General features: G+C 55.2%; 1 protein-coding gene across 1 annotated transcript; it reads left to right on the top strand.

Moving 5' to 3' along the window:
* Window positions 1-3,032: 3,032 nt before the first annotated feature.
* On the top strand, window positions 3,033-27,061 carry MELTF (melanotransferrin; the record flags this gene model as incomplete). Its single annotated transcript, XM_082839786.1, has 16 exons — window positions 3,033-3,178; window positions 4,987-5,141; window positions 6,258-6,357; window positions 8,801-8,983; window positions 10,960-11,116; window positions 12,115-12,182; window positions 15,099-15,286; window positions 16,020-16,200; window positions 16,883-17,034; window positions 19,706-19,802; window positions 20,767-20,961; window positions 21,914-22,070; window positions 22,170-22,237; window positions 24,023-24,210; window positions 26,333-26,531; window positions 26,979-27,061. The coding sequence occupies exons 1-16, from the start codon at window positions 3,130-3,132 to the stop codon at window positions 27,059-27,061; spliced, it is 2,220 nt and encodes a 739-aa protein (XP_082695912.1). The 5' UTR covers window positions 3,033-3,129.

The raw sequence follows: 27,061 nt of genomic DNA, 5'->3' as shown, positions 1-27,061 counted from the left end.
AGACACCACCCAGGCTCTTGTGGAGTTCAGCCTCCTGTCCAAGGCTCAGCCCTTGCCATGCCACTGAAACAGCTCAGACAAAGCTTCTGGGGACCTAGTCCCCAAATTCTGTGGCTCTTCTCAGCATCCCCCTCCAGCAGTACGAGACACCTTAACAATGAGTAGTAACGTCCTCAAACCTAATAGCTCACACTTAGAAATCATCCTCCCTGTTCAAGGCCCTGTGATGAGTACACAGAATCTGCCTTTGAAAAGCTTACACATAGAATATCATGTAGCCCAAATACACAGGGCTTCCCCTAAGTCCAGTTTCATAGGGAAAATACTTTTAGAGAGGCAAAAGCTTTTATTCACAAAACTTGCTTAATATGCCTACCATTGATCTCAATATACAACTTCAGATGTATTAAACAGCAAATACTTGAGGAGTGACATCAGTAATATCCTTTTATAACACATTTACTGCTGCAAATGTTCACCATTCCTGATTTCTCTGTGCATACCAGCCCTTCCAAGTGTCCCCCAGAATAAAAATTGTCTGGACTTTTTCTTAGTCATAGGCCTGAAAACCCATAGAAATAGAAAAATACAAATTATGGTTTGTTGAAATGAAAAAATATGAATTTTCCTAAGATTCTGGGTAAAAGAATTGTTCGCATTTTGCTGTCTCATTAGCCCCCATATCTGCCAATACAGGTTCTCTGCTCCCTGTCAAAGGCTCCCTCTTCTTTCTGAGCCCCCAGAGGCTATCTTTAGTGTGTTCCACCCAATAGCATCTGCTACTGTTCCTGAGTTCCATGACAAGCAAGCTCCCAAATCCTTGGAGAACCAGAGCTGTGTCTTTGGTAGAGAAGAGCTCTCTGTATTTCGTATTATGGAATAGGGTCAGGAGGTCCCAAAGCACTGTTGCTTAGGCCCCAACATCTTACGGAAGTGTTAGTGAAACCAGTTCTTATATTTTTTATACTCTCCCTCTAACCTCAGTATGAGTCCAGAATGGGGACCAAACTATCCTCAGTGCTTCTGCCCTCTATAAAGCTATTCCTGGGTTAAACTACTCTCACTGCATCCCACCCACTCCTCTGATTCACCCAGGTATGTCTGCACCCCAGAAATAGGATCCAGGCTCAAGCTGAGGCAGAGTTCCCCATTACACACAGGTATCAATACAAAGCTATGTCCATGCTAAGGCCAGGCAAATGGGCCTGATGTAGAAGCCCCTGGAGCCCAGCAGCAGCAAGTTCCCTGATGAGCCACAGTTGAGGAATGACTCCTGAGAGATAGGGAAAGGACCCGTTGTGAAAGAGCTCACCCAAGCTCTTAGCTTGTAGCTGTTTGACTCCTTATCGATGTCACCAGGAGTTTTACTAAAGGAACGACTTAATGAACACAAATCCTGCCAGTAACTTCTGGTTGTTCCTGAGTGTGACAAAGTGAGCCTCTTCATCCTCATGGGGTGAGGCTTGCTAAGGACACCTATTTATTCCATCCCCTTAGGACAAGCCATAGCCCTTCTGCCAGGGCCACCTACTATCTATTCATGCAAATTAGAAAGAGGTGCCCCTCCTTCGGATGGATCCAGCTGGGGATGGAAACACAGCTTCCACCAAACATGCCCCCCTCAGATTCTCCAGAGCAGACAGCTATTGGGGGAAGAAGAATGGCACATCAGAGCCATCATGACCTGCCTTTTACAGGGGAAACAAGCCCAGAGAGGAGAACGAACTTGCCCAAGGTCACACAGTGAGTCAGTAATAACAAGAGTACAGCTCAGGTCTCCTAAAGCCCAGCCCATGTAATGTCCACAGATCATCTCAGGGTGTGATAAGCAACAGTTTCATGGCCCAATCGGAGGACCCAGGGCTCCCTTCCCCAGAGAGCAGAGCAGGCTCAAGGACTGACAAACCCAGACCCAAGTTCCCTTCTCTCTCACTCAGTGTTCTTTTTACACATGTCCTCTACCCAAGACAGGGAGGAGCTCATTCCTGGGTACTCATGGGGGTGGGGGAGGGGTGGCGATGACAAAAGATGAGGACATAAATGGATCACTGAGTAACCGTTTCTGCAGTCCAGTCCCCTCGTCCCCAGTACACATGGAGAACTGCACTTCTGGTCTACATAGAACAGTGCTTCTTAAACCCTGCTGTGCACCAGAATCTAAAACATAGATTGTTGATTGTCTTCCCCTAAATTTTTTGATTCAGTGGGTCACATGTGGGTCTGAGAATCTGCATATCTAACAAGTTCCCAGGTGATGCTGATGCTGCTGGTTTGGGGACCACACTTTGAGAACCACCAGCCTAGTCCATCTTTGGTCTTCTTCCCATCCTCCAAAGCATGATGGAATGAGCGAGGCTCTGCGGGAGACCTGGGTTCCAGTTCCAGCACTGTCACTGACTAAATATGCGACCCAGGGCAAGTCATTTCCTGTCTCTAAGCCCAAAGAGAGGCAGTGAGTTACCCCCACTGGCAGCTCCTCCCCAGTCAGGACCACATCAACCTGGGTTCACCTCTGTAGCCCCAGATCCTTTGTACAATCTGTGCTTGAAGAGATGCTGGTGAATGAGTTTGATTGCCTTCGAGCTTCCTTCCAGCTCAGGCCCTAGGATTCTGACCTCTTCTTTCCAAATCTGAACTTTTCCCTCTCCAGTTGGACCAGTTATTTGGGATCTTTCTAGGACAAGAGGAGGGGAGGATGTTCTGGAATTCAGGGCAGATTGTTGAGGTGAGAGAGCCCTGGAACACCCGTGAGCTGGGGGAATCAGGCCCCAGACAGCAGATACCTTACTCTCAGAAACAGCTGAGCGTGTGTGTCCAGGCCTAGGAGCATGGGGATCAAGAGAGGCCTGAGGTTAGATTCAGCCCCCGCACCGGCACAGACTCCAGCAGGGGGAGCCAAAGAGAAGCGTAAGGCCAGTCCGGTCAGCGCCCAGGTGTCCAGTCGGGGGTGGGCGGGTGCACGTTAGGGGCGTGGACACCGCCAAGGCACACCCCAGCCGCACTTAAGGAGCTGAAGGCCCGTGCCAGGGAAGAAGGAGGAAGAAAGCTCCGGCTGCTGTTGACCCACTTGGACCCACACCTAGACAAAACCCGCGCCAAACCCAGCCCCAGCTAGCTCTAGACTGCGCCATGCGGGGCCCCAGCGTGGCTCTGTGGCTCATCCTGGCTCTGCGCACTGGTGAGACCCCGCCGCCCGGCCCTGGGAGTAGGAGCTGGGCCGGGGGTCCTGGAGTTCTCCAGACACACACACACCCACCCACCCACCCAGGAGGGTCCCGCGGGCTGGAAAAAGTGTCCTGAACCTTTGTCTCCCAGGAAAGGGGGATGGCTAGAAAGGCGCGAGGCGCGAAGAAGGACGGGGGAGGGAACGAGCACTGACCCGGGCGGACCAGGATGTCTGGAGGGCTTCTTGGAGGAAGGAGAGGCGCGGGCAGAGGCGTGGAGGGGAGAGCCCTGGAGTGTCGGGTTGTGGGGGAGGTCCGGAGGGTGAATGCTCTTGATGGGCGAGGAAGCCCAAGGAGGGTTTGGGAGCCAGAACGGCTCTACTTCTCCTGAGCCCCTTGAGGAGGGAGGCGGGAGAAGATTCGGAGGGGAGGAGGAGAGAGATACTGCCCAGGAGAGGGCTCCAGGGCGCCCTGCATGGGTGGGGGGTGGGAGGCGTAGACCGGGACTCCTCGCGTCAGCACGGGCCGCTCCCAAGGCAGTCACGGTCCTGGACGCTGAGACGTGAGGCCGGACCTCCGGGAGAGGCCCGCGGGGATCGCGGGAGGAGGCTGCTGAAAGGATGGCTTCAAGCCACCGCTCTGACCTCGCCAGTACAAAAAATGGACCTGCCACCCCGGTCCGGGCCCGGCAGTTGCTAGGCCTACCAGGGTGCAGCCTTGGAGCACTGGAGAGGGCGAGGGCACCCCCACATTCCAGGGGGCCACCCGGAGCCAGGGGAGGCGGAGGGGGCCAAGGGGAGGCTGTGGAAGAACCGGCAGTCTTGACCCTTGGGGTGGGGATGGAAAGCACAGGCTGCCTTGAGAGGGTTCCTGGAGGGTGGAAATGGACCCAAAGCCTCAGGCTTCCCAGGAGCACAGGCATCCCTGGCAGGGCTGGCTGGGAGGGTTAGTGGTGGAGGAGCTCGGGTCTGCAAAGGCAGCAACCTCAGGGAGCTGGGCACCACGTCTGCTGGGCCCCCAGGATCCCCAGATCACCGGACCCAAGAGGGTCCCCATCAGGAGGAGGGGCCTAAGAGGCAGTCCACTGAGGACCTTGTGTCCTGGCTCTACAGAGGTTTACTTACAACGCAGAAGGTGGTTTCCTCATCTGCTTTGTCAGATGACAAAACAGGCTCAGAGAGGTCAAATAGGTTACCTGAAGTCACCAGCTGGAGGAGCAGGAACTTGAACCCAGCCTGCTGACTCCTCACCCTCCCCTTGTCAGGGGCCTGGCACTGTGCCCACAGAGGGTAGGTCTGCAGGGGGCATAATCACAGATGCTCCAAAGGGTGCAAGGCTCCTCGAGGGCAGCTACAACCACTTCCCAGTCTCAAGTCCCAGTTCATGAGGGCCCAGGGACACCACTGAGTGAGAAAACCCAGTCCAGCACCCTCTTGCTGGAGACACACAGACCCAAGAGGGGCAGGAAACAGCCAGTGCTCCTTCCACCCACCAGGCTGTGCTCCAGGCCAGGGAGGGGTGGGCGGGGGAAGCCCAGCTGCTACCTAGGGAAACCCTCCCTGGCCTATGCAAAGGGCCCGGCTCTGAGCCGCGCTGGGCAAGTGCAGGGAGTGCATGGCCCACGCACAGCTTTGCCAGTGAGCCCGGCCCCCTCCCAGGCTGTGACGCCTCTTTGTGCCCCAGTACCCCACAGTGAGAGGGCAGGGTTGAGGCACAGGACTGGCTATACATGCTGATGGGACACATGGGCTGGGGCTGCAGGAGCCGGGCCTCACTGTTCTTGCCCCCATCCCCACCCCCACCCCCCCTCCCCCGTCCCCAGCACTCGGAGGGATGGAGGTGCGATGGTGCACCATCTCAGACCCAGAGCAGCAGAAGTGCAGTGACATGAGCAAGGCCTTCCAGCAAGCCGGCATCCAGCCCTCCCTCCTGTGTGTCCAGGGTACCTCGGCTGACCACTGCATCCAGCTCATCACGGTGAGTCCTCTCCCTTCCGCTCTGCGCAGACGAGAGGGCTCTGACTCAGGAGGGAGCGCACAATAGCCTCATTCACCGGGAAAGGCTCCGGAGTCCTCCCCACCGCCAGGGCCTGGTCGATAGGATCTCCTGAGTTTCCCCCGCAACAAGGGCCAGCTTGTTTCCTGCCCAGGCTCTGGGAGGCCCAGGGAGGGCCCTGCTCAGGGCACCGGTGGGGAAAGGTGTCTGAGAGGCAGAGTTTCCCTGCACAGAGCCCCTCTACATGGGGGACATGACCCGCCCCACCCAGGGGAGCCCAGACAGCAGACCCCTCCGTGGCCCATGGCAGTTACTCACTCCTCCTTGGAGTTTTCCAGAACTGGGCTTGTGTGTTTTCTGGGGCAGGAGGAACAGGGCCAGCAGTCCTGGGTGGGTGCATGGTGGGTGGGAGAGCTGTTCTGAGGGGCAGGAGATCTGCTAACTGGCACGGACTCAAGAGGCAGGACTTCAGTACAGGACAAGGTGTGGAGAGAAGCATCAGGGGCAAACACAAGGGGACCCGGGTTTTCATTCCAGCTTAGCCCCTGGTGTGCCCCCAGAGCTAATCCAGTCACAGTCCATGTGGCCAAGGGCTTGGGCCAGGCTCCACCGTGAGGGTGGAAACCAATTATGTTGAAGTATCATTTTACCCGTGGACCCCATTTGTGTTTTAAAACAAAGAGGAAACCATTGAAGAGAATATTTGTAGGATTCAATCTGCATCTTAGAGAGAAAACCCGAGAAACAGGAGAGTAGCAGAGGCAGGGGGTTGAGAAACAAGAAAGTGAGGGAGGCTCACTTTTTACTACTTTTCATTTTGCGCTGTCTGATTTTTAACTATGCGTAGTCCTATAGCATTAATATTTTTTAAATAACGTAATTATAAAAACAAGGTGAGCCCTTGGTCCTGGTCGGGGGAGACACCTAGGCCCTGGCAGGGAGGGGCCTGAGAGGCTGAGTCGAGACAGTGCTCCCAGGCCAGATGAGGAGGACCACGTGGACCTCCAGGGCTTTTCAAGGGGCCCTGAGCAGGTGTCCCTGAGCTCCTGGCTGAGTGCCCCTGGGGCCAGGCTGCACTGACCCACCTGTTCCCAGCAGGCCCGGGAAGCTGACGCCATCACTCTGGACGGAGGAGCCATTTACGAGGCGGGGAAGGAGCACGGCCTGAAGCCCGTGGTGGGCGAGGTGTACGATCAAGGTCAGAGGGCCAGGTGGGAGGGGGCTGGAAGGAGAGAGGAGCTCACTCAGCAGTATGTCCTTGCTGGGCCCGGCCCGACCCTGCAGCCCCCTAGCTGGTCAGTAGTCCTGTCCCCAGAGCCGGGGGTGCCAGAGACACGAAGGGCTGACCTGAGTTTGTTCTTCCTCGTGGGGAGCCCAGCAGCCCCCTAACCGTCACCCACAAGCTCTTACTGAGGGGCTACCCCATGCCTGGAGTAGTGCGGGGCATGATTGCCAGGTGAACGAGGCCTCAGTGATGCCCGGCTCCCCGCACTCTCCAGTACCCTCTGTCAGATGCAGCGTGGAGTGGGGATGGGGCCAGACAGGAAGTGGTGACTAGGAGCTGCAGAGCCCCATAGACCAAGAAGGAATCCCAGTTCTGCCCCTTCCTGTCATCTTGTGTGACCTTGAACAACTTCCACTTCCTTGACCATAAAATCAGGATAGTGGTCCCTGCTCTGTCACATGGATTAAATGAGCCAGTCTGTGTGTACCTGACACATGGTGTGTGCTCAGAAATATGCATTTCTTTGCCCCAGCCCTGCACTCACACCAGACATGCCTCTGGCACAGCCTGCCCTTTGGAGACCCACCCCTCGCCTCTACCTGTCCAGTGCATAGCGTCTGCCACAGCCCAGCTCAGCTGTCACCTCCAAAGAGCTCCCCTGAGCCCTCCCACCCCTGCAGAGGGCCTCTCTTTCCTGCTTTCCAGAGCACTGACTCACTCCACAAGGTCCTTTCCCCTCTGTCTGTTTTTTTTGTCCTCACCACAGCGAGTCCCCTGAGGTAAGCCTGGTCTTCATCCTTGTATACCCCTGGTGCCTGGTACCCAGCACAGGGCCTCACTTGGTCACCTGTTGAATTGATGACTGTCAGATGACACAGGACACAGTCCAACCCTGCAAACCAGCCAGACTTTCCACTCAATGACCAGAAACAGCTCTGCCTCGTGGGCACCAAACACAGCTCTTCCTTTTTAATTAATTCAGCACGTTCATTGAGCAGCTACTACATGCCAGGCATGAGCACAGAGCAGTAAGCAAGAGAACCCATTCCTGCCCTCCAAGAGCAAGAGTCACATAGTAAATAAGCACCAAAAACTGTAGTTACCAATGTGCTGGGTGCTGTGAAGGAAGGAAAGGCCGTGAGGGAGAAGATAAGGGCCGTGGAAGACCGGCTAAGACAAAGCAGACAGGAGGGCTTGTCTGGAGAGGTGACATTAAAGTCGCACTCTGGGGCTTCCCCGGTGGCGCAGTGGTTGAGAGTCCGCCTGCCGATGCAGGGGACACGGGTTCGTGCCCCAGTCTGGGAAGATCCCACATGCCGCGGAGCGGCTGGGCCCGTGAGCCATGGCCGCTGAGCCTGCGCGTCCGGAGCCTGTGCTCCGCAACGGGAGAGGCCACAGCAGTGAGAGGCCCGCGTACCGCAAAAAAAAAAAAAAAAAAAAAAAAGTTGCACCCTGAAAAGTGTCCCAAGTAGAAAAGAGCTTGGTGAGTTCAAGAAACTAGAAAGAGAGTGGGGAGTCAGAGGGTGGGACCAGACAGGCTGCTTAGGTTGACAGGGGCCAGGCTCAGGGGTACAAGAAATAGCACTGGCTTGGTTTTCTAGAACTCAGCTTCGTTCTGATCATGGGCATCGGACCACCCCCGGGCAGTCGTGTACATGTCTGTGTGTGATGGATACCCTCTGGTCATCAGTCCCATGGAGCAGTCATCCCTGTCTTGTCTGAATGGCCTCTTCCAGGCAACCTCTGGCCCAGGGGAATCTTTTGCAAGGCTGTAGACCCTCGCCCACCGACATGCACCCCATTCGGGTCTTGAGTGATTTGGGACCAAATCGTTCATGTCTCTCTCCTTCTCTGTGTGTGTGTGAGTGTCTGTGTGTCTGTCTCTCTCTATCTCTACCCCTGCGTCCCTGGCCCAGCGCTGAGAAATCACTTTTTCTAATCTGAGGGAAGTCCCTGCCCTACTCCCAACAACTCTTCTTCCCATAATGTGATACCATCCCCTCACATCCTCTTAAGTTCTCCTAAGGGGCTAGACTTCTGGAAGACGAAAGACTTGCAGGCTACTTCTGCTTTTGGTCTGGCTACAGAGCTCCCTTGATGTGTGCAAACGTAGACCCAGCTGAGTGCCAGCTGGCTCGGGAAGGACAAGGGGGAAATTAATGAATGAATTAACATCTCAAGATAATAGCTAACGCAGAGGCTGGAGGGGGCGGGGTCTTGTGATACAACACGTGGATTGCACCCACTTGCTCTCTTGGTACTGGAATGCCATGCACGCACGCACGTGCACATCCACATACGTGCACGCATGCACACATGCATCCGTGCACACCCTCGCACCCTTCTCCCACAGCCTTCCCGGGCAGGGTCCCAGCCTCCTTCCCACCCTCACTCCTCTCCTCTCCCCTCCTCCTAGAGGTCGGTACCTCCTATTATGCCGTGGCTGTGGTGAAGAGAGGCTCCCCCATGACCATCAACACCCTGAAAGGCGTGACGTCCTGCCACACGGGCATCAACCGGACGGTGGGCTGGAACGTGCCCGTGGGCTACCTGGTGGAGAGTGGCCGCCTCTCGGTGATGGGCTGCGACGTGCTCAAAGGTGAGGGCTTGACCACCAGCGGCTTCTCCCGCAGGGGCTCTGCATTTCCCCTCATAGGACAGCCTCCCTCCGGGCTCAACTTCACTGCGCCTCCTTTAAGGGGCAGCACAGCCACCTCCCCTGGGCCTCCCCGGACCCCTTGTCGACGGCATCACTCCCTCCTGTCTGCTGGCCGGCCTGCTGCTGCCCCCACTTACATTTCTGCCTGGCTGGCTCCTCCAGGCACTCACCGCTCGCTCACTCCTCCCGGGGCCCCCGGCACAGCCAAGCACAGGCCCTGCAGGCCCACCCCACGGGAGGCGGCGAATCGCCCAGGAGCACCTCTCACCTGGTGTACACATGGTTGCCATGGCCACGAATGTGTCCTTAGCTTTACAGGGTCAGAAGCCGTATTTTTTCAGGACCCAAGCAAGCTGCGGACCTGCGCCCAGAAACTCACAAGTGGCTAATCAGAGACCCACCATTGACTCGCAGGTGGTGAGAAGAGGGCCGTCCTGCGAACAGCATGTGCCCCGTGAAAGTTGAGCAAGGGCAGGAGGTGCTGAGGGGACCTGGCTGGGAGCCCAGGGCCCTGGTTCTGGTGACCTGGACAGAGGCCCATGCTTTGGGCCTCTTTTCCTGATCACCCGCTGGCCACCCAGCTGTGTCAGTCTGAGGTGGCCCCTGACTCATGACCACCTTCTCAAACTGCCCTCTTGGGACCACACCACCCCTTGAGGAGAGTTTCAGGCGTCCCCAAACCCCTCGTTCCTGAGTGTGCTGCTTCCTGGTTTGCTCCGCACATAGGCAAGCACCCGGTCTTTCAGAGCCCAGAATTTGCTGTGGGTACATGTGAGTTGACACCCTGGCTCAGCATGACCTGCCCTCAGAAAGATTACTCTACACACTGAACTTCAGTTTCCTCACCTGTAAAATGGGGAAATTAACACTTACTCCAATGCTGTGGCGTTGGGAGGACTGGGTTAATCTCCACAACATCTTTGCAGAATGCATGGCACAGGGGCTGTGCTCACTGCAGGGACCTGCTGTTATCATGAGCTCAGCTTCCCTCCCTCCCGGTCACTGTGGTGCACACACACGTGATGCATACACACACGCACAAACCCACACACGCACATACACGTGTGCATACGTGCACGCGTACGTGGGCACACCCATCCATGCAGGCACAGACCCACACACTACACACATGCATGCTGCCCCCACCTGCACACACACACATACACGTGGATGCCCTCCCCCCGTACAGCACCGCGCACAAGGGCCTGGAAGCCATGTCCTCTCAGACGGCGCCCAGCTGTGGGAGGTTTACCAGTCATTTGGCACATTTATTAAATGTCCACTCCCCTGCGAGGATGCAGAAAGACCAAGAAAGGAACCTGCCCTGGAAGAGCTTGGTTTAGCCGAGCACAATGCAACTGGCTCACCCTACATGGCACTAGGGGGTCCTTGGGCACAGGATAAATATTTGCCAGGAGGGTGGACTCGGGGCCTGGGTGCTGGCAAGGGCCCCAGAATCCTGCAGATCCTGAATTTGTCCCCAGCCAGGCCTCCTTCTCTGCTGTTTCCCTCCCCTCCCTGTGTTTTGAGAAGTGTAGTCTATAAAATTAATTATACTCTTTAAGTAATCATTTATTTCCCTACTTTCACTGATTACACATAACTCCTTCTGAAATGAAACCCTCGATGAGAACACTATCTGGTTGATAGTTGTCCTGTGTGGCCATTTGGGGGTAAACGTTTGATCCCCCGAGCCATTTTTAAATAGCAGTAGTCACTCTCCGACGCCCACACTTTTGTGGCCCCCGTCTGGGAACCACTGAGCAGATCCAACGCTGCGGTTATGCTCAGACTGAAGCCTGGGGAGTTGGGGAGCCCAGCCCTCCTGACTCCAACCCGAGTGGCCTGAGCACTCCCTGGAGGGTGGGGCAGGGTCTGATGCTGTGTGACTGACCCCTTCTGTCTCTTTCCCACAGCTGTCAGCGACTACTTTGGGGGCAGCTGCGTGCCCGGAGCAGGAGAGACCAGTTACTCAGAGTCCCTCTGTCGACTCTGCCGGGGCAACACCGCTGGGGAAGGGGTGTGTGACAAGAGCCCCGTGGAGAGATACTACGACTACAGCGGGGCCTTCCGGTGAGAGGGGCTGGGACGGGGCCACAAGTGCAGGGGAAAAACACCTCGGCCCAGGGAGGGCCCCTGGGGGAGTGGCGATGTCAGCTGCCTCTCATCAAAGCACCCTTTATATAGTCCATGTGGCTGGTTAGTTTAAAAACCTCAAACTGGTATATGCCAGGTGGGATTTGCTCATAAAATCAACATGTTTGGTATATTTAGAGAAGTAAGGGCTCAGAGAGAAGAAAATGGCCCAAACAGCCTTTGGCTGCTCCCAGGTCCCCGTTCTGGTGTCTGAGACCTGGAGGGAGGATGCTGGAGTGGGGGAGCATGGGGGGGACCCGCGAGGCTTGCTGCTCAGGGCTGGCCTCTCTCTGCCCCTGTTCAGGTTGGCACTTTAGAGCAGCCCTCCATGGAGACAAGAGAGTCTCTAACTGCTTGTGGTGCACTTCCATCTGTCCACAAAGGAGGAAACACTCGATGGGGGCTGGCATGGGAGTCTCCCAGGTCCCTCTGACGGCCCTGGCCACAGTGTTTCCACCTGGAACCCGAGAGCCTGCTGGGGCCCCATGCCCCAGGGTGTAATAAGGGAAATGCAGTTTGGGGCACAGAGAGAAAAACAGTTCTTGGTCCTCCAAGCCAGAGAACTCTCACCACCCCATCTCTCCTGGTGTCATCCCCCCAGTCCAGTCCCTGCTTGTTTGCTGGCTGTAGGGACCCAGGCAGCCCCTTTGCCTAGTAGGCCCTGACCTGCCTCCGTCACTGGGCAGTGGCTGTACAGGATCTATACAGATTATAAAGGGTCTCTCCCTACGGGAGCCACTTTCTCATCCCCACTTTACAGGCGATAGAGGCTAGGAGGGCTCCACAACTTGCCAGAACCACACAGCCAACAAACTGGGGAACTGGGACCCAGGACAGCATGACTGTGAAACCCGTGCCCTCCATGACCCCAACCCCACGCCCAGGCCAGACCTCCCGAGGTGGAGGATGGCAGCTCATTGGTTCCACCTGCGCAGGTGCCTGGCAGAAGGGGCCGGGGACGTGGCCTTTGTGAAGCACAGCACGGTGCTGGAGAACACAGACGGTGAGTGGAGAGGCTGCCCCCAGCCGCGGATCTCAGGGCCCATAACCCTCCCTGACAGAAAGAAAGAGGTGGGGCTCACCGATGGAGCTCAGCTGCTCTGCAGGCAAGGGAACCGGCTGAGCTGCTCTGCCCCGCTCTGATACATTTCTGGCCTTGGGTTCCGTTTCCGTGTGAAGATTCTGCTTTTGAAGAAAAAAAGTTTGCAAACCTCTGCACTAGCTGTCATCTACTGTCCCTTCCAGCCTTTGTTCCTTTTCCTGAAGAAGCTATCCCTTATTCCTGGACGAGGACTTGTTAAAAGATGGGTTGGTGTTAGGTGTCGATCCATTATACCATTGTCATTTAAAAATTTTTAGATTTTGAAATAATTGAGCTTTAGAAAAGTTGCAAGAATAATTCAAAGAACCCGCATTTATTCATTATCCAGATTCCAGCTTTGAGCATTTGCCACGTGGAATTGATCATTCTTCCTGTACGTGTGTGTCTTTCCGAACCACCTGAGAATATGTTTGCCCACATCACACCCTTTAATACTTTAGTACACGTCTCCTAAGAGCAAGGTGATGTGGACCTCACCACAGTGCGGTTACCAAATTCAGGAAATGTAACATAGACACAATATTTAAGCCACAGTCCATGTTCCAGATTCACTAATTGTCCCAATTCTGTCCTTCGTAGCAATTTTTTCAGGCCAGGGCCTGATCTTTGATCACACATGGTATTTAGCTTTTAAGTTGCTTTAGTTTCCTTTAACTTCGAACAGTTTCTCAATCTTTGTTTTTAGTGACATGGACATTTTTGAAGAGTCAGGCCGGTTATTTTATAGAAGGTAGCCTAATTTGGATTTGCCTAAGAATCTTCTAGTTTTTTTTTTAATTGAGGTATAATTTACATAAGCAAAATGCACCCTTTTTGAAGTACTGTTCTATGAGTTTTGCCAAAAACGTACTGTTGTATAACCACCACCACAATCAAGATAGTGACTGTGGCAGACCTTTCGCCCCAAAAGTTCCTTCACACCCCTTTCTGGTCAATCCCTTCCAACCTCCTCCCTGAGGCCCACCAGTCAGACTTTTGTCTCTACAGTTTTGCCTGTTCCATAATGTCTGATCATTGCCTTTTTTTCTTTTTGCGGTACGCGGGCCTCTCACTGCTGTGGCCTCTCCCGTTGCGGAGCACAGGCTCTGGACGCGCAGGCCCAGCGGCCATGGCTCACGGGTCCTGCCGCTCCATGGCATGTGGGATCTTCCCGGACTGGGCACGAACCCGTGTCCCCTGTATCGGCAGGCGGACTCTCAACCACTGCGCCACCAGGGAAGCTCTGATCATTGTCTTTTTTAAAGAATCATTATCTCTTTTTGTTTGTTAATCTTTCCTTTTAAATCAGAAGGTCCATCATGTAGTCTGACATTCATGAAGGCAAACAACATGAACCAGATTTGAGAAAAAACTGATCTGAAAAAGGAGACCGGATTGTCTTCAGAGCAGGACGATCCTATGATGAGTCAAGCAAACGAGAATTTGGAAGATGGAGAAAGAATTAGGGGTGTATTGGGTTAAACCCATCTCTTTTAAAATGTTGAGGATAGTCTAAGGAAACCTAAGGAAGTAATTTTTTAAAGAGTTGTCTTCAGGCAGAAAGGTTGGTAAGAGGAAAAGACTGGAATTGACATAAATGTTCAAAGTGGTGAAGTAATATGGTTTTAATTGTCCCTAGTGAAGAAAAACAGGAGTGGCAAATCGAAATACCTAAATGATGCGTTTGTCTGGAGGGAAGGCCAAATGATCCCTTGGAGCTCTATTGCAAAGGTTTTGCAGCAGTTTATAAATAGAGGAAAGTTGGGGAGTGGGGAGAGAATGACACTGAGTAATTGTTGAGAGTGCTATAAATTACCATGCAGTCATTAAAAATGACCTTTATGGACTTTTCCAAACTATTACTTTCTTGGTTTTCTGGTTTATTTTTAAATAGTGAATAGAGTGTTCATGACCCCACAGATTTATCTTTTTCCCTCCTATTTTCTAGCAGAGGTTTATCCTACTCATTTTAAAATTTAAAAGTCATTAAAATATTGTTGTGTAGGGCCATCTGTGGTATGTGTTATTGCATGACTTACAATCCTTGAAATTCGTCTTCTTAATATTCCTATTTGGTGTTGATATTCACTCTTATAAATGAGTTTTATGGAAAGCTTCCAGTAATGTGGAAAAATATTTTTAAATAAGTCGGATGCAAAACTGCCTATCATGTATGTCCTTAACCATATTTAAAATAGTTAGAAAATGAATAGAAAAAAGGACATGGAGGAAAAATACCAAAGTATTAATAGCTGGAGTTGTGGCTGAAGCTTTGGGAATTTACCCTCTTCTGTCTGGGCCACGGTTCTGGTGAATTCTGTCGGGGTTTGTTTCCACCATGGCGCCCCCCGTCCCCTGCCCTCTGCTCAGGGCTAAATTTAGTGCCAGACGGCAGTGGTGAACTCCTGACACATTTCTCTCTCTCATCCTAAGCTTCTCTTACTTTCTTACTCTTTTTACCTTTAATGAGCAGTTCTGTTTATATATATTCTGTTATTGTCAGAGATCTCAAATCCATTTTATTACTAGAAATTGGTGACAAATAAAAAAGGTGAGTAAATAGACACAGTCCACAGAGACACCTGGTTTTGTGCGGTGCAGCCACCAAGCTCCTCTTCATTCTGAGTTCTGGTCTCACCTCCTGGTGTGGTTCTGGGTTCTCACTTCTTGGTGTGGCTCTGGTTCTCACCTCCCGTAAGGGTTTCTTTTCACTGTGGGTCTGTGGCCATGAAACCCTTAAGCTCTCCCCAGACTCCCTCTCAAGGGCCCTCCCTGATGTCCCCACCAAGCCCCACCCAGGACAGGAGTTGGCTCACCACAGGCTTCCCATCTTCCCAGGGAAAACCCTGCCCTCCTGGGGCCAGCCGCTGCTGTCACAGAACTTCGAGCTGCTGTGCCGGGATGGCAGCCGGGCTGATGTCACTGAATGGAGGCGATGCCACCTGGCTCGGGTGCCTGCTCATGCCGTGGTGGTCCGGGCCGACACAGATGGGGGTCTCATCTTCCGCCTGCTCAACGAAGGCCAGGTGAGTTCAGGGCACCCCACACAGTTTCTTAGGGCGATGCTGGACCTTCTCGTCTCTCACCGGGGTTGGAGCTCAGAGCCATCCTGGGGCTGGGCCAGCCAGACTCGGAGGGCCAGGACCCCGAGGCCCTGCCCTGGGACAGACCCCAGCTGGGGAGCCAGACCTCTGGGGCGTTCGACCTCAGGCCAACTCAGAGTGAACAAGGGACCAACTGGGCCAGCTGGCAGCGAGGAGGGCTGGCCAGAGTGGGGAGACCAGGGGGCTCAGGCACCCCTCAGAGGAAGCTCCTGGTATTTGTGGCTCTTAAAACCCAAATCAGAACATGTGAGCAAATAAACAAAATGACAAAACCAATAAATGTCAAAGTATACCATTAATTAAGTGAATAATGTTTTGCTGAAACCGCTGCTTACGGGAGCAGCGAGTTTCTGCCCGTGGGCCACACCAGCCCTAGTTAGTCCTGTTCATCCGCACCACCGATGCTCAGCCCGCTGCTTGTGCCGAGTATCGTCGCACACCTGGGCCACGAGCCACGCGTTCAACCGGCTGAGTAGGAGAAGGCAGAATGCACCGGGGGAGCACAGGGCAAGGAGGGAGGTGCTGCCGCCCCTGGTGCTCAGCGTGGGCGCCTGGCCTGAGAGCCCAGGAAGAAGGAAGTGGTGGCTGAACTGGGAGGAAAGGGTTCGCCCCTGCAGCTGCTCACCAGCCCACACCCCGACCCCTTGACACACAGCGCCTGTTCAGCCACGAGGGCAGCAGCTTCCAGATGTTCAGCTCTGAGGCCTACGGCCAGAAGAACCTGCTGTTCAAAGACTCTACCTCCGAGCTGGTGCCCATCGCCACGCAGACCTATGAGGCGTGGCTGGGCCGCGAGTACCTGCATGCCATGAAGGGTCTCCTCTGTGACCCCAACCGTAAGTCCAGCTGTCTCTTCTCCCGCCGGCCCTCGCCTGACCGCAGGCGTGGCCAGGCCTTCTGGAGAGGTGGCCAGAGGAGGACACTCACCCCAGAAGGTGTGTGTGTCTCTTGGCCTCGATGGGAACCTGTTGCTTCCACCTTCCTGCCTCTGGGGGTAGGGGAAGAAGACTCTGGAGTCGCATGGCCTGCTGTACCCTGGAAACCCCACCTGCTCCAGGGGGTGGGGTCCAGACCCGAAGGGTCTCCTTGCCCCTCCATACAGAACGTGTCAAGTCCTGTCATTCTCCCTCCACCGTGCCTCACTCCCCCTCACCACGTGGCCACGGCCCTGGCTCTGGCACTGTCTCTCTCCTAGACCCTTAAAGTAGTCTACAAATGGCTTTTGCATCTGTCCCCCGCCCCCGCGTATCCACCACCTACAGCCAGGGAGATGGTATGCCAGGCCTGAGCTGTATACACGACAGCCATGATCTGCCTCAAGCATCCTCACAGCCCCTTGAAAGAGGTTCGGTGGTCCCCTTTCTGGGTAAGGAAACAGGATTAGATGGTGAAATAACTTACCCCTTGTAGCTAACCAGGGGAAGAGCCAGAATTTCCCTTGGGTCTGACTCCAGGCTCCTCCTGCTGGGGGCCAGCCCCGAGGCAGGCCAGCGTGACCACACGCCCACACCCACACAGGGCTGCCCCACTACCTGCGCTGGTGTGTGCTGTCCACGCCCGAGATCCAGAAGTGTGGAGACATGGCTGTGGCCTTCAGCCGGCAGAGGCTCAAGCCGGAGATCCAGTGTGTGTCCGCCGAGTCCCCCCAGCACTGCATGGAACGGATCCAGGTGGGAGCCGTGTCGAGAGGGGCAGAGCGGGCCAGGTGGGTGGGCAGTGGAGAGCGGTCGCGCCGTGGGAGGGGCGGCCCGGCCCCCCCTGGCGGACACAGGCGCAGCCCCGTGGGGAACGCCCCCTCGCGGGAGAGCCCCCCGCGGGGGTGGGCGCCGGGAGGGGGGAGAGCCTGGTGACGGCTCTGGCTCCCTCGGCCCCGGGATTCGGCGAGCCCTGCTGCCGGGGGGCTGTAACACTCGGGGAGGGTGGGATGGGCGGTCCTTCCCGGCCTTCCCTCTGTCCCACCTGGTCTGGAGGACACAGGGCAGCCTGGGGAGGAGAAGAAAGTCTCCTGTGACAACGCCACAGAGAAGGGGGAAGAGGAAGTGGCCACAGGAAACAGCCACCCCACCTCGGGGGTGGGGCAGAGGGGGGCTCCCCCCCAGTGAGCAAGTGGGCAGGGGCAGAAGGACCGTGAGGCCGGTTCAGCTTGGCACTCGTGACCCTGTGGCCTTGGGCAAGCCCCTTCCCCTTTCTGAGTCTCAGTTTCCCCTTGTGCACAATACGGGGTGGCCTTGGCTCTTCATTTATTAAACTGCAACCCAGAGATACATTTTCCATCAATCACAGTCTAGTACACAAAAACTGTGCTTTCAGATATAAACATGTAAAACTATGTATCCCCTATAGAGAGATATGAGGCCAAACAGTACTTACCTTTACTAAGTACAATGTGCACTGATAGTCTCTGGGCTCGTCTCTCCTAGTCCCCATTAAATTGACTAAGCCTTCGTTAATGTGCCTGCCGCCTGTAGTTAGAAGCACAGGCTTATCTCTGAAAGCCCATTCAGCTCTGTCCTGCTTCGCTTCTCTGACTGGAGACTGAGACCAGGGGTGGGAGACGCGCCCGAGGCCCTGCAGCCAGGGATGAAGTCCTACAGGGCTCTCCTCCACCCCGGGTTCCTGCACTCACTTCCTCCTGCTTTTCAAGAGCTACTAGGTGGGGCCTGACGGTGAGGAGCCCTTTTCAAGGTGGTCCCCGAGTGCAGGCCAAGTCACAGCCCCTCAGGTGCGTCCGCCCTGCCCCAGCCAGGCAGCACGTGGCTTGAGAAGAGGCGAGTGGGCAGGAAGGACAAGGGCCCGGGATCGTGACACTAACAGTCTCATAAGCACGCACTTCCTATGTACCTCGCACTGTGCTAAGCCTTCATGCGGGTTTCCTCAATTAATCCTCACGACGACACTGTGGGGTGGATACGATTACTATCGTACGTGGAGACTGGGGCTGGGAGAGGCTGAGAGAGTAACTTGCCTCAGGTCACCCAGCTGAAGGGCGGGGGAGCCCCTATCCCCAGGGGTTGATGAGAGCTGGATGTGGCACCGAGGGAGGGGAGCCCAGCGGGAATCAAGGAAGGGGGACTTAGCGGTGGGGACTCTTTTTCTAATCCCGGGCAGGCTGTCCTGTAGAGGAGCGGCTGTTCCAGGGGCACCAGAGCAGGGAGAGATGCAGGGAGATGCAACTGTCTCCAGGCACAATCCTTCTCTCCACCTGAGCTCACAGAGGGCCAAGGGGCTGCGCAGGGGCCTGTGGAGAGAGGAGTAGATCTGGAGAGTCCCTGAGAACCCCAGCCAAAGGCTCAGAGATCCTCAGTTCTAACTTCTAAGGTTCTCAGAGGTGATGTCCAGTGTAGTCCTAACACCCATTTCCTGCCTGACCGCAGTGATGCCGGCAAGGAAGGGTCAGCTGGCCCAGCCCCTGGGCTGTGGGTTAAGGTCTGGATTCCTCCCTGGCACCACACCACTGTGGAGAAGGTCTGGGTGGGAGCAAAAGGGGTTCCCCAGAGAGGCACCCTCCAGGCTCAAAACGTCAATGCCACTGCCCGTTATTCCATCGTCGTAACCTCACGCCTCCGGCCCTGCACAGCGTCGGGCACCCTCCCGGGGTGCAGGTGTCCCCTCTGTCCCCGGGCCCCAGCTTCCTCCCTGGGGGTGTGGCTTGGTTATCAGTGAACCTCTCGGCAGGGTCTGAGGAGCCGCCTGTCCGGAGACGTCAGAACGGACAGGCGGGGTGGGGTGCAGATGACCTGGAGGGCTCTAGAGGTTTCCGAGGGAGGAGGGTCCTGGGCCCCTCCTGCCGGCTTCTGAGGCAGGGCTGGATCCCTCAACCCTGGAGCCTCCTCCCACAGACCCTGAGACTCCGTCTTTTCAGACCCGGCTCATTCATCCATTCACATACGCATTTGAGAAATACGTATCGCATTCGTGCTGTGTGCCAGCCCTTGGCCAGGTGCTGGGGCTGCAGTACAGTGCCGCAGGTGTCTGAGGCTGGCAAGCCGTGGGGAGACCCGCACCGAGCATGAGAGCAGGCACTGTGTTAGGTTCTGCTCAGAACAGGGCCTGGCAACGGGAGACCCTCAGAAAACACTTGCTGAAAGACTGAAAGACACCCATGAATGGGAATGCCGGTGGTGGTTTGTTTCAGGCCCCTGGTCCTCCAAGCACCTCTCTTGCCTGCCCATCTTCACAAGGAGAGGAAGGGGCAGATAGGGCAAGATGGGATTCCCAGGGGAAGGGAGCCTGGGGCCAAAGTCCCCGAGAGACCCAGCCTTGGCACCTCTGTCAGATCCCGACACCCAGAGCTGTCCTGGGGCCCGCTCTAGCCTGGCCACTCTTTCTGTCCCCCTGCAGGCTGGGCAAATCGACGCTGTGACCCTGAAGGGCCAGGACATTTACACAGCGGGGAAGATATATGGCCTGGTTCCAGCAGCTGGGGAGCACTATGCCCGTGAGTGCAGGTGCCAGCCACCTGGCCTCGGCTGGGAGCTGGTGGATATTTTTATATTTATAAAAACGACTCATCAGAGCCTTTCTCCCCAGGCCAGTTGCTGTCTATCACAGGCAAGCCACTCTGGCCCCGGGCACTGGAAGTTTGGAAGTCTGGCAGGCTTTGGAGAACTTTCTGTAAAGGGTCAGAGAGTAAACACTTCAGGCTCTGCAGGCCCCATACAGACTCTGCTGCATGTTCCTCTTCTCCTTCTTTTTTCTTTTTAACAACCCTTTAAAAATATAAAAATTATTTTTAACTTGCAACTCAGGCTGTACAAAAACAGGCTGAGTGATTTGCCAAGCCCTGAACTAGAAAGCCTCCTTGGCCTCTTCCATCCAGACCGCGTGGCTCACGGAAGGTGGCCCTGGGACCCTCCTTCCTGTCGGCTTATGAACACCTTCTCAGTGGCCTGGGCCAGGGCCCAGGTGCTCTGTGCTGAGGTCTAGTGACCTCAGGTGTCCTCCACTTGGACGTGAAAACTCTCTCATCTTAGCGAAAGCGCTTCTGCAGCCTCAGCTATGCCCCCACCTTTCTCCCAGGAGGTGAGAAAATACCACCTGAGTGTAAGGAAAGAAACAAATTCCTCTGGGTGAGGACTGTTGGAGGGTGCACAGAATGCTGAAAAGTGGAGCCCCACGGGCTGCTTCTCAGCAGTGAGGGGACACGCAGGGGTCCCGCTGCTGGATGTGCTCCCTGAACACCCACCCGCCCCTTGGCCTGGGCACTCCTGAGCCCACGCAGCCAGGGCCTAGTACCAGCGGGTAGAGGCATATGGGGCCAGGACCACTGCTCTGAGGTCAGGAGCAGCAAGAGGGAACGGGTTTGAGGGAAGAAGCGCCCCGTCAGGGTCCGGCCCTGACTCTTGCTCAGCTGAGGCCACTAAGCATTAGATCAGGGGCCTCACTGGTGTCCCCTCCCCCAGCGGAGGACAGGAGCAACTCGTACTTCGTGGTGGCCGTGGTGAAGCGGAACAGCTCCAATGCCTTCACCCTGGACGAGCTGCGGGGCAAGCGCTCCTGCCACCCAGGCTTCGGCAGCCCTGCAGGCTGGGACATCCCCGTGGGTGCCCTTGTGCAGAGGGGCTTCATCCGGCCCAGGGACTGCGACGTCCTCACAGGTACCATCCTCTAGAGACACAGAGGTGTGCAAGCTCTTCTTTGGGGTTGGCTGGCGTCAGGGCCAGCTCTGAGGGCTGGGGTCCTCTCCCAGCAGGACCCCACAGCAGGCAGCCCCAGAGAGATGTCCTCTTCCTCCTTGACATGCCCCTTGCTCTTGGGAAGGTTGGGGAATATTCTTGGCTACACTTGAGACAGTCAGTGGTGTCTGGTTCTGTTGAAGGTGCCAGTGCCCCTACCCACTTACTCACTCAAGAGTGGAATAGTTCCAGTGGGCATGGGGAGCAGGGTGAGTGCATTGGCCTTGGGCCTGGCTGTACCACCGTCCAGTCATGGGCTGTCCCCCTGGGCATCTGGGGGACCTTGTTGGAAAGTGGCCAGCCATCTGTATAAGTGCTGAAGAAGACACGTTCACCAGGCACCCACCATATGCCATACGCAGGGCCCTCCCTGGGTGTTAAATCATGCGCATTCCTGGTGAGGGAAAGGCAGGAGGAAGCTGGCTGCACACACACCTCTGTCCTGGCTGGCACCTCGGGGGGGAAAAAACACATTTTTTTTCTAACCACCCACACAAGCACATGTAAGGTGTTAGAACTGGCTGTTCCCACTCCTAGACAGCTGGGCGGTTGCTCTGACTGGAACAGAAGAGTTTATGAGGTAGCGAGTTCCCCGTCCCTGAGGGAGTTCAAGGGAAGGCTGTGCGGCCACTTACCAGGGGTTGTCACTGGGGGGTGCCTGTATCTAGACAACCTCTGCAATGCCCCCGTCCCTGTGATCCTCACAGGAGGAGACACGCCATTCTGAGCTGGGTGGTCACTGGAGCAGACGGGTGGCCTTGAGCCATGGGGTGGGCCAGTGGGCAGATCTGTGCGGGGAGCAGCCCACCCATCTCCCCGCTGGCCGCCCCTTCTGCTGCTGGCCCCTCAGCACAGCCCTTCCCCTCTGCCCCAGCGGTGAGTGAGTTCTTCAGTGCCAGCTGTGTGCCCGTGAACAACCCCAAGAACTACCCGTCCTCGCTGTGCGCACTCTGCGTGGGAGACGAGCAAGGCCACAACAAGTGTGTGGGAAACAGCCAGGAGAGGTACTACGGCTACAGTGGCGCCTTCAGGTACCTGGCGGGCCGGGAGGGGTGTGGGGAGGTGGTCCTGGGGCCAGGCACAGGGGTGGGACCTTCTGCCGACACCTGTCCTGGCTTCTTGCGTGGCAGATGCCTGGTTGAGAATGCAGGGGACGTTGCCTTCGTTAAGCACACGACTGTCTTCGACAACACGAATGGTATGTGATGGTGCTGGGACACGGCAGGGCCAGGTTCTGGCGGGGCTGTTCCCCATCTCCAGCAGAATCCAGACACTAGATGGTGCTGGGACTGGGGGCCAAGTGGCAGCCAGGAAAGACTGAGTCTAGAAGGCTCTGCCCCTTGGGGATCCCAGGAGCCCCAAAGGCCGAGTGGTAAGAACAGACCTCAGGCCACGTATCCAAATGCACAGATCACATGACAGTCTTTATTTGTCTGGAATCTAAATCCCCATTCCACTGAAATGGCAGAAACTCAATCAATTTGGAGAGAACCCATTCTTGGGTGTCTATGTGGCACCCAGGTGTGTGGGTAGAGGTGGCAGGGGCCTCTCTCCCCAGGGTTATCAGTTCACATCAGCATCTGGTGTTTGGTCCTGAGCAGGTCAATGCCACGCGCAGGGAAATCACTCTGCAGCCCCCAGGCCGTGTGAGGCAGGGCACACCCCCATTCACATCATACAGGCGGTTTTTTTCTCTGGAGTCACCTTCCTGGGCTCCACCCGGGAAGAAGAGCTCAGGAACTCCTCCAGGACCCCTAAGCCCCCACCTGAGGTCCTATTGGGGTGCAGGCCCTTGACCGTGCATCACCCCCCTGCCCCATCCTGTTCTCCCTCCTCAGGGAATCTATCCATTTTGAAGACTGAAAGCTGTTTCCCTTCAACACTTTGTTGTTTGCATTTTCTATATACCCTGCCTACACCCCAGGCTTTGAAATCCCAAACACTGGAGGTTAAGTCTTCTCCACTCTGTCCTAACACATCTCTTCCCGGGAACTCAGGGCAGAAAGGCAGAAGGCCCGAAGGGGAGGAGGACATTGGCGAAGGGAAAGCAAGACACGCAGGGAAAAAACATCAGTCAGTATTTCAAAACTCAGATCCCACCCTGCCTATGAAAGTCACTAAGCTGTAGACCAGTTGCCCCAACAGAGCTGGAAGCGTTCCAGGCCCTGTTGCCATACCCTCCCTCCCCTGCCAACCTCCCACCAAGAACACTGGGGATCATCCCTGAGAAGGAGGGAACTGCGTGCTCCTGCAGGAGCTGTGAGCGCTGCCTGGTCCCAGCCTGTGCCCTCTGTGGTCCTGGGCTGAGGGCCGGGGAGGAGGCGGGGCCCTTGCGAGGTTCACCTGCAGTGAGGCGACCGCCTCCCAGGGCCACTCAAATTCTTCTATCTCTGCTCGTGAGCCCACCTGGAGTTCCTCCTGGAAATACAGGAAGACATAAAAATAATGTGATTCCTAAGAGTAGTGTTTGTCAGGAAGCCTTCGGACCAACCATCTGCATCAGAATTACTGGGTTGCTAGTTTAAAATGCAGATTCCTGGTACCCATTCTAGACCTACCTGATGAGATTCTTTGCAAGGAGGGGCCTTTGAAACTGCATCTTACAGATCCATACTTGATGTTATACCTCTTCTGGCTTGAGAACTTCAGCTCTTAGGGGAGGAGCCCATCCTGCCCTGAGACCTGTAACACACAGATGGAGTTCTTTGCCAGGGAGTGATTAAGAGCCTCAGTTTCTCCACCTGTAAAATGGGAGTAATCATACAGTGCAGAGTTACATAGTGCCTACTTCCTATTCCCTACGAATAACCTTATTTGCCCAGCTGGGTTCTCTCACCCTGGTAATAGAGCATAGCAACTGAAGAATGGAGAGGGCTGGGGAGCTGGCCAGGTATCACCGCCCCGCCCCAGCCAAGGATTTGGGGATCCCCGAGGAGAGCAGCCTCTCTCTATTCCTCTCCCTGCCTCTGCTCCATCCCCTCAGGCCACAATTCTGAGCCCTGGGCTGCTGAGCTCATGTCAGAGGACTACGAGCTGCTGTGTCCCAATGGCGCCCGGGCCGAGGTGACCCAGTTCGCAGCCTGCAACCTGGCACAGATACCGTCCCATGCCGTCATGGTCCGGCCGGACACCAACATCTTCACTGTGTATGGACTGCTGGACAAGGCCCAGGTGAGCCAGGGCAGGGGCTGCCTCACTGGGAGGAGGGTGACAGAGGGGAGCCAAGACCCCGGGTCGCCTCAGTCTACCTGGAGCAGACTTCAGGAGAAACTGAGGAAGCCTGAGGGGAATTCTGTGATTTTCACTTAGCCGAAGCCCTCCCTCCAACCACTGTGCCCTCTGTCACCTACATCATTAATTTTCCCTTCTCAGCTGGACCATTCTCGCCCACATACAAACCTGCTGTTATTTCTACCATCTCGTAAAAACAAATGAACCCTCTTTTGGCCTCACATCCCCTTGTAGCCGTAATCCCACTCCCTTCTACAGCAAAACTCCTTCAGAGAGCCATCTCTACTCTGGAGTCATCAGTCATCCTCTTAAGGATGGAGACTACGCTGGAGAGGCCCCACCAGGGCCCTGAAACTGCCTTGGTCAAGGTCGCAGTGACCCATGTTGCTGAATAGAGCGGCCGTTTCTCAGTCTGCCTCTCCCTGACCTCTCAGCAGCATTGGCTGCAGCTCCCTCTTCCTGAAGTTCACCTCCTTCCTGGATGCAGTTCCCCCACTTGGTTCCCAGGGCCCCACGCTTGCCTGGCTCTCCTCCTACCTCTCTGGCCTCTCCTTCCCGTCTCCTTTGCTGGTTCTTCCTCGTTTCCCTGGCTGGTAACCACCGGAGTGCCCCAGGGTTCAATCCTAAGCCCTCTTCTCTGTCGGCACCTGCACCCATATTGATCTCGTCCAGCCACAGGTCATTAACTACAGTCTATATACTGATGACTCCTAAGTGTACATCCTCAGCCCTGCTTCAGTCCCACCCTTTAATCTCAAACTTGCATCTTTAACAACTACCTACTTGACATTTCAATTTCTAACAGGCATCTTGAGCTGAACAGATCAAAGTTGGACTCCCCTTTTTCCCACCATCTTCCCCACTTCAGTGAATGGCAACTTCAGCCTTTCCATCTCCTCAGGGGTCAGCTCAGACTCCTGTCTTCCTCTCACACTCTACTTCCCGTGCATCAGCAAATCCTATTGGCCTAAAAACAAACACCTAAAACACACCTAAAATTTGAACCCAGGCTGTCTGACAGCAGGGCCCTTGGTTCCCAACCTCCCCCTCTACGCACCCCCGACCTGACATAGACTGAAACTGACCTCCTTTCCCTTCCCCCATAAGCGCCACAGACTCGCAGAGCCAGCTGGCTCTCCAGGCCAGTTCGTAACCTTTGAAATGATGTTTGCTCTCATCTTCCCCACAGAGTCCCTCTGTCCCAGGAGTTCTTGTCTCTGGGTCCCTGGGCTTCCCCACGGGTCCCCAAACCCTCTGAAGTGATGTGGAAGAGCCCTGTGTAGATGTGCCCTTTTCTGGGGAGAAGACTGAGAACTTTCATCAGATCCTCAAGAGGATCCTCGAGTCCCCCCAGAAAGATCAATAACCGCCTTACTCTTTCTTTCCCCCTTGATTGGTATTTAAAAGCTGACATAAGCATTCGTCCATGTTCTCCTGACGTCCTGCATGGATTCATAATGTCTCACATCCCTTCTGGCCTCTTTAGTGACTCTCTCAGGGCGGGAGCCATAGCACATTCACCCCGAGGACCCTCAGCAAGGGAAGACAACAGCTGCTGCAAGAATCTCTTGGGTGCTAGGAGGGCGGGTTAGTAAAGGATATTCAACTCACCTAGTACCTTCTTAGAGCTAGTGACAGAGCAAAAGGCTCTCTTATGAAATCATTTGGGTTTGGGGAAAAGATAAGATAAGAGTGAGGAAGCCTGGTAGAAGAGGTTGAGGAGTACTGAGCAGGTTTAGCAACCCCCTCAGTAATCTCAACTACATCATCTCTCATTTCTGGGTCCTTCTGCCTGTGAGGCTCAGGCTTCAGTTCTGCATCCAAGAGCTGGTTTGGTGTGATGTTTCTGAATGGCTGTCTTACTGTGGTGGCTGTGGTCATCTCTTCCTCCAAATCTGCTTTGGTGACAGAGGTCAATGAGTTGTCAAGCTTATGATTTCAAAGCAGAGTCTTAGCATCTGACTTTTCCTGCTGCTTGGTGGATAAAGCAGTTAGTGGCAAGTGATACCCGGGTGACCCTTCGTGAGCCCAGATGCAAAGCAGGTCTGCTGTGTGCTTCCAGGACCTGTTTGGAGATGACCACAATAAGAATGGGTTCAAAATGTTCGACTCCTCCAACTATCATGGCCAAGACCTGCTTTTCAAGGATGCCACCCTCCGGGCAGTACCTGTGGGAGAGAAAACTACTTACCATGACTGGCTAGGCCCCGACTACGTGGCAGCTCTGGAAGGGATGCTGTCTCAGCAGTGCTCAGACACAGGTAGGGCGGGACAGGCGGGTTCGCACCCCACAGAGGAAGAGTGGGCATACTCCCCGGGCAGCTTTCTAAGCCTTTCACCCAAAACCTTGAGTGAACTGAAGGGCCCTCTGGGTCTTTGCAGACGATCAAGGTGAAGTGTCCTGGGAGGGTCTGAAACACTGGCTGTGGAACCCAGACAGACCTGGATAATGATTATAAGTGCTAAAAATAGTCACCCAGACAGGATTCAGGCAACTGCATAAATATACATGTAGTATAATTGTGAAAGAAATGAATATGTAAAGAAACCAGGGGACAGAAAAATTGTAACAGGGTAGCCAGAGGGAGCCCGAGGTGAGTTTAGTGCTGAAAAGTATTCTGCATCTAGTCCTGCACATGAGAGCCAGCGGGCCACAAACAGGGCTCTCGGCACTCGGAGGCCTTAACCGCCTGTGTTTAATCCCTCAGCGCTCGTGGCCTCCAGGGTCTCCCCACTCCTGCTGCTGCTCCCACCGGCCCTCACGGCCAGCCTCCTCCAGCCCTGCCTCTGA

Source organism: Leucopleurus acutus, assembly GCF_964270905.1.
Source record: "Leucopleurus acutus genome assembly, chromosome: 5".
Taxonomy (NCBI): domain Eukaryota; kingdom Metazoa; phylum Chordata; class Mammalia; order Artiodactyla; family Delphinidae; genus Leucopleurus; species Leucopleurus acutus.
This window is presented reverse-complemented; position numbering and strand designations above follow the sequence as displayed.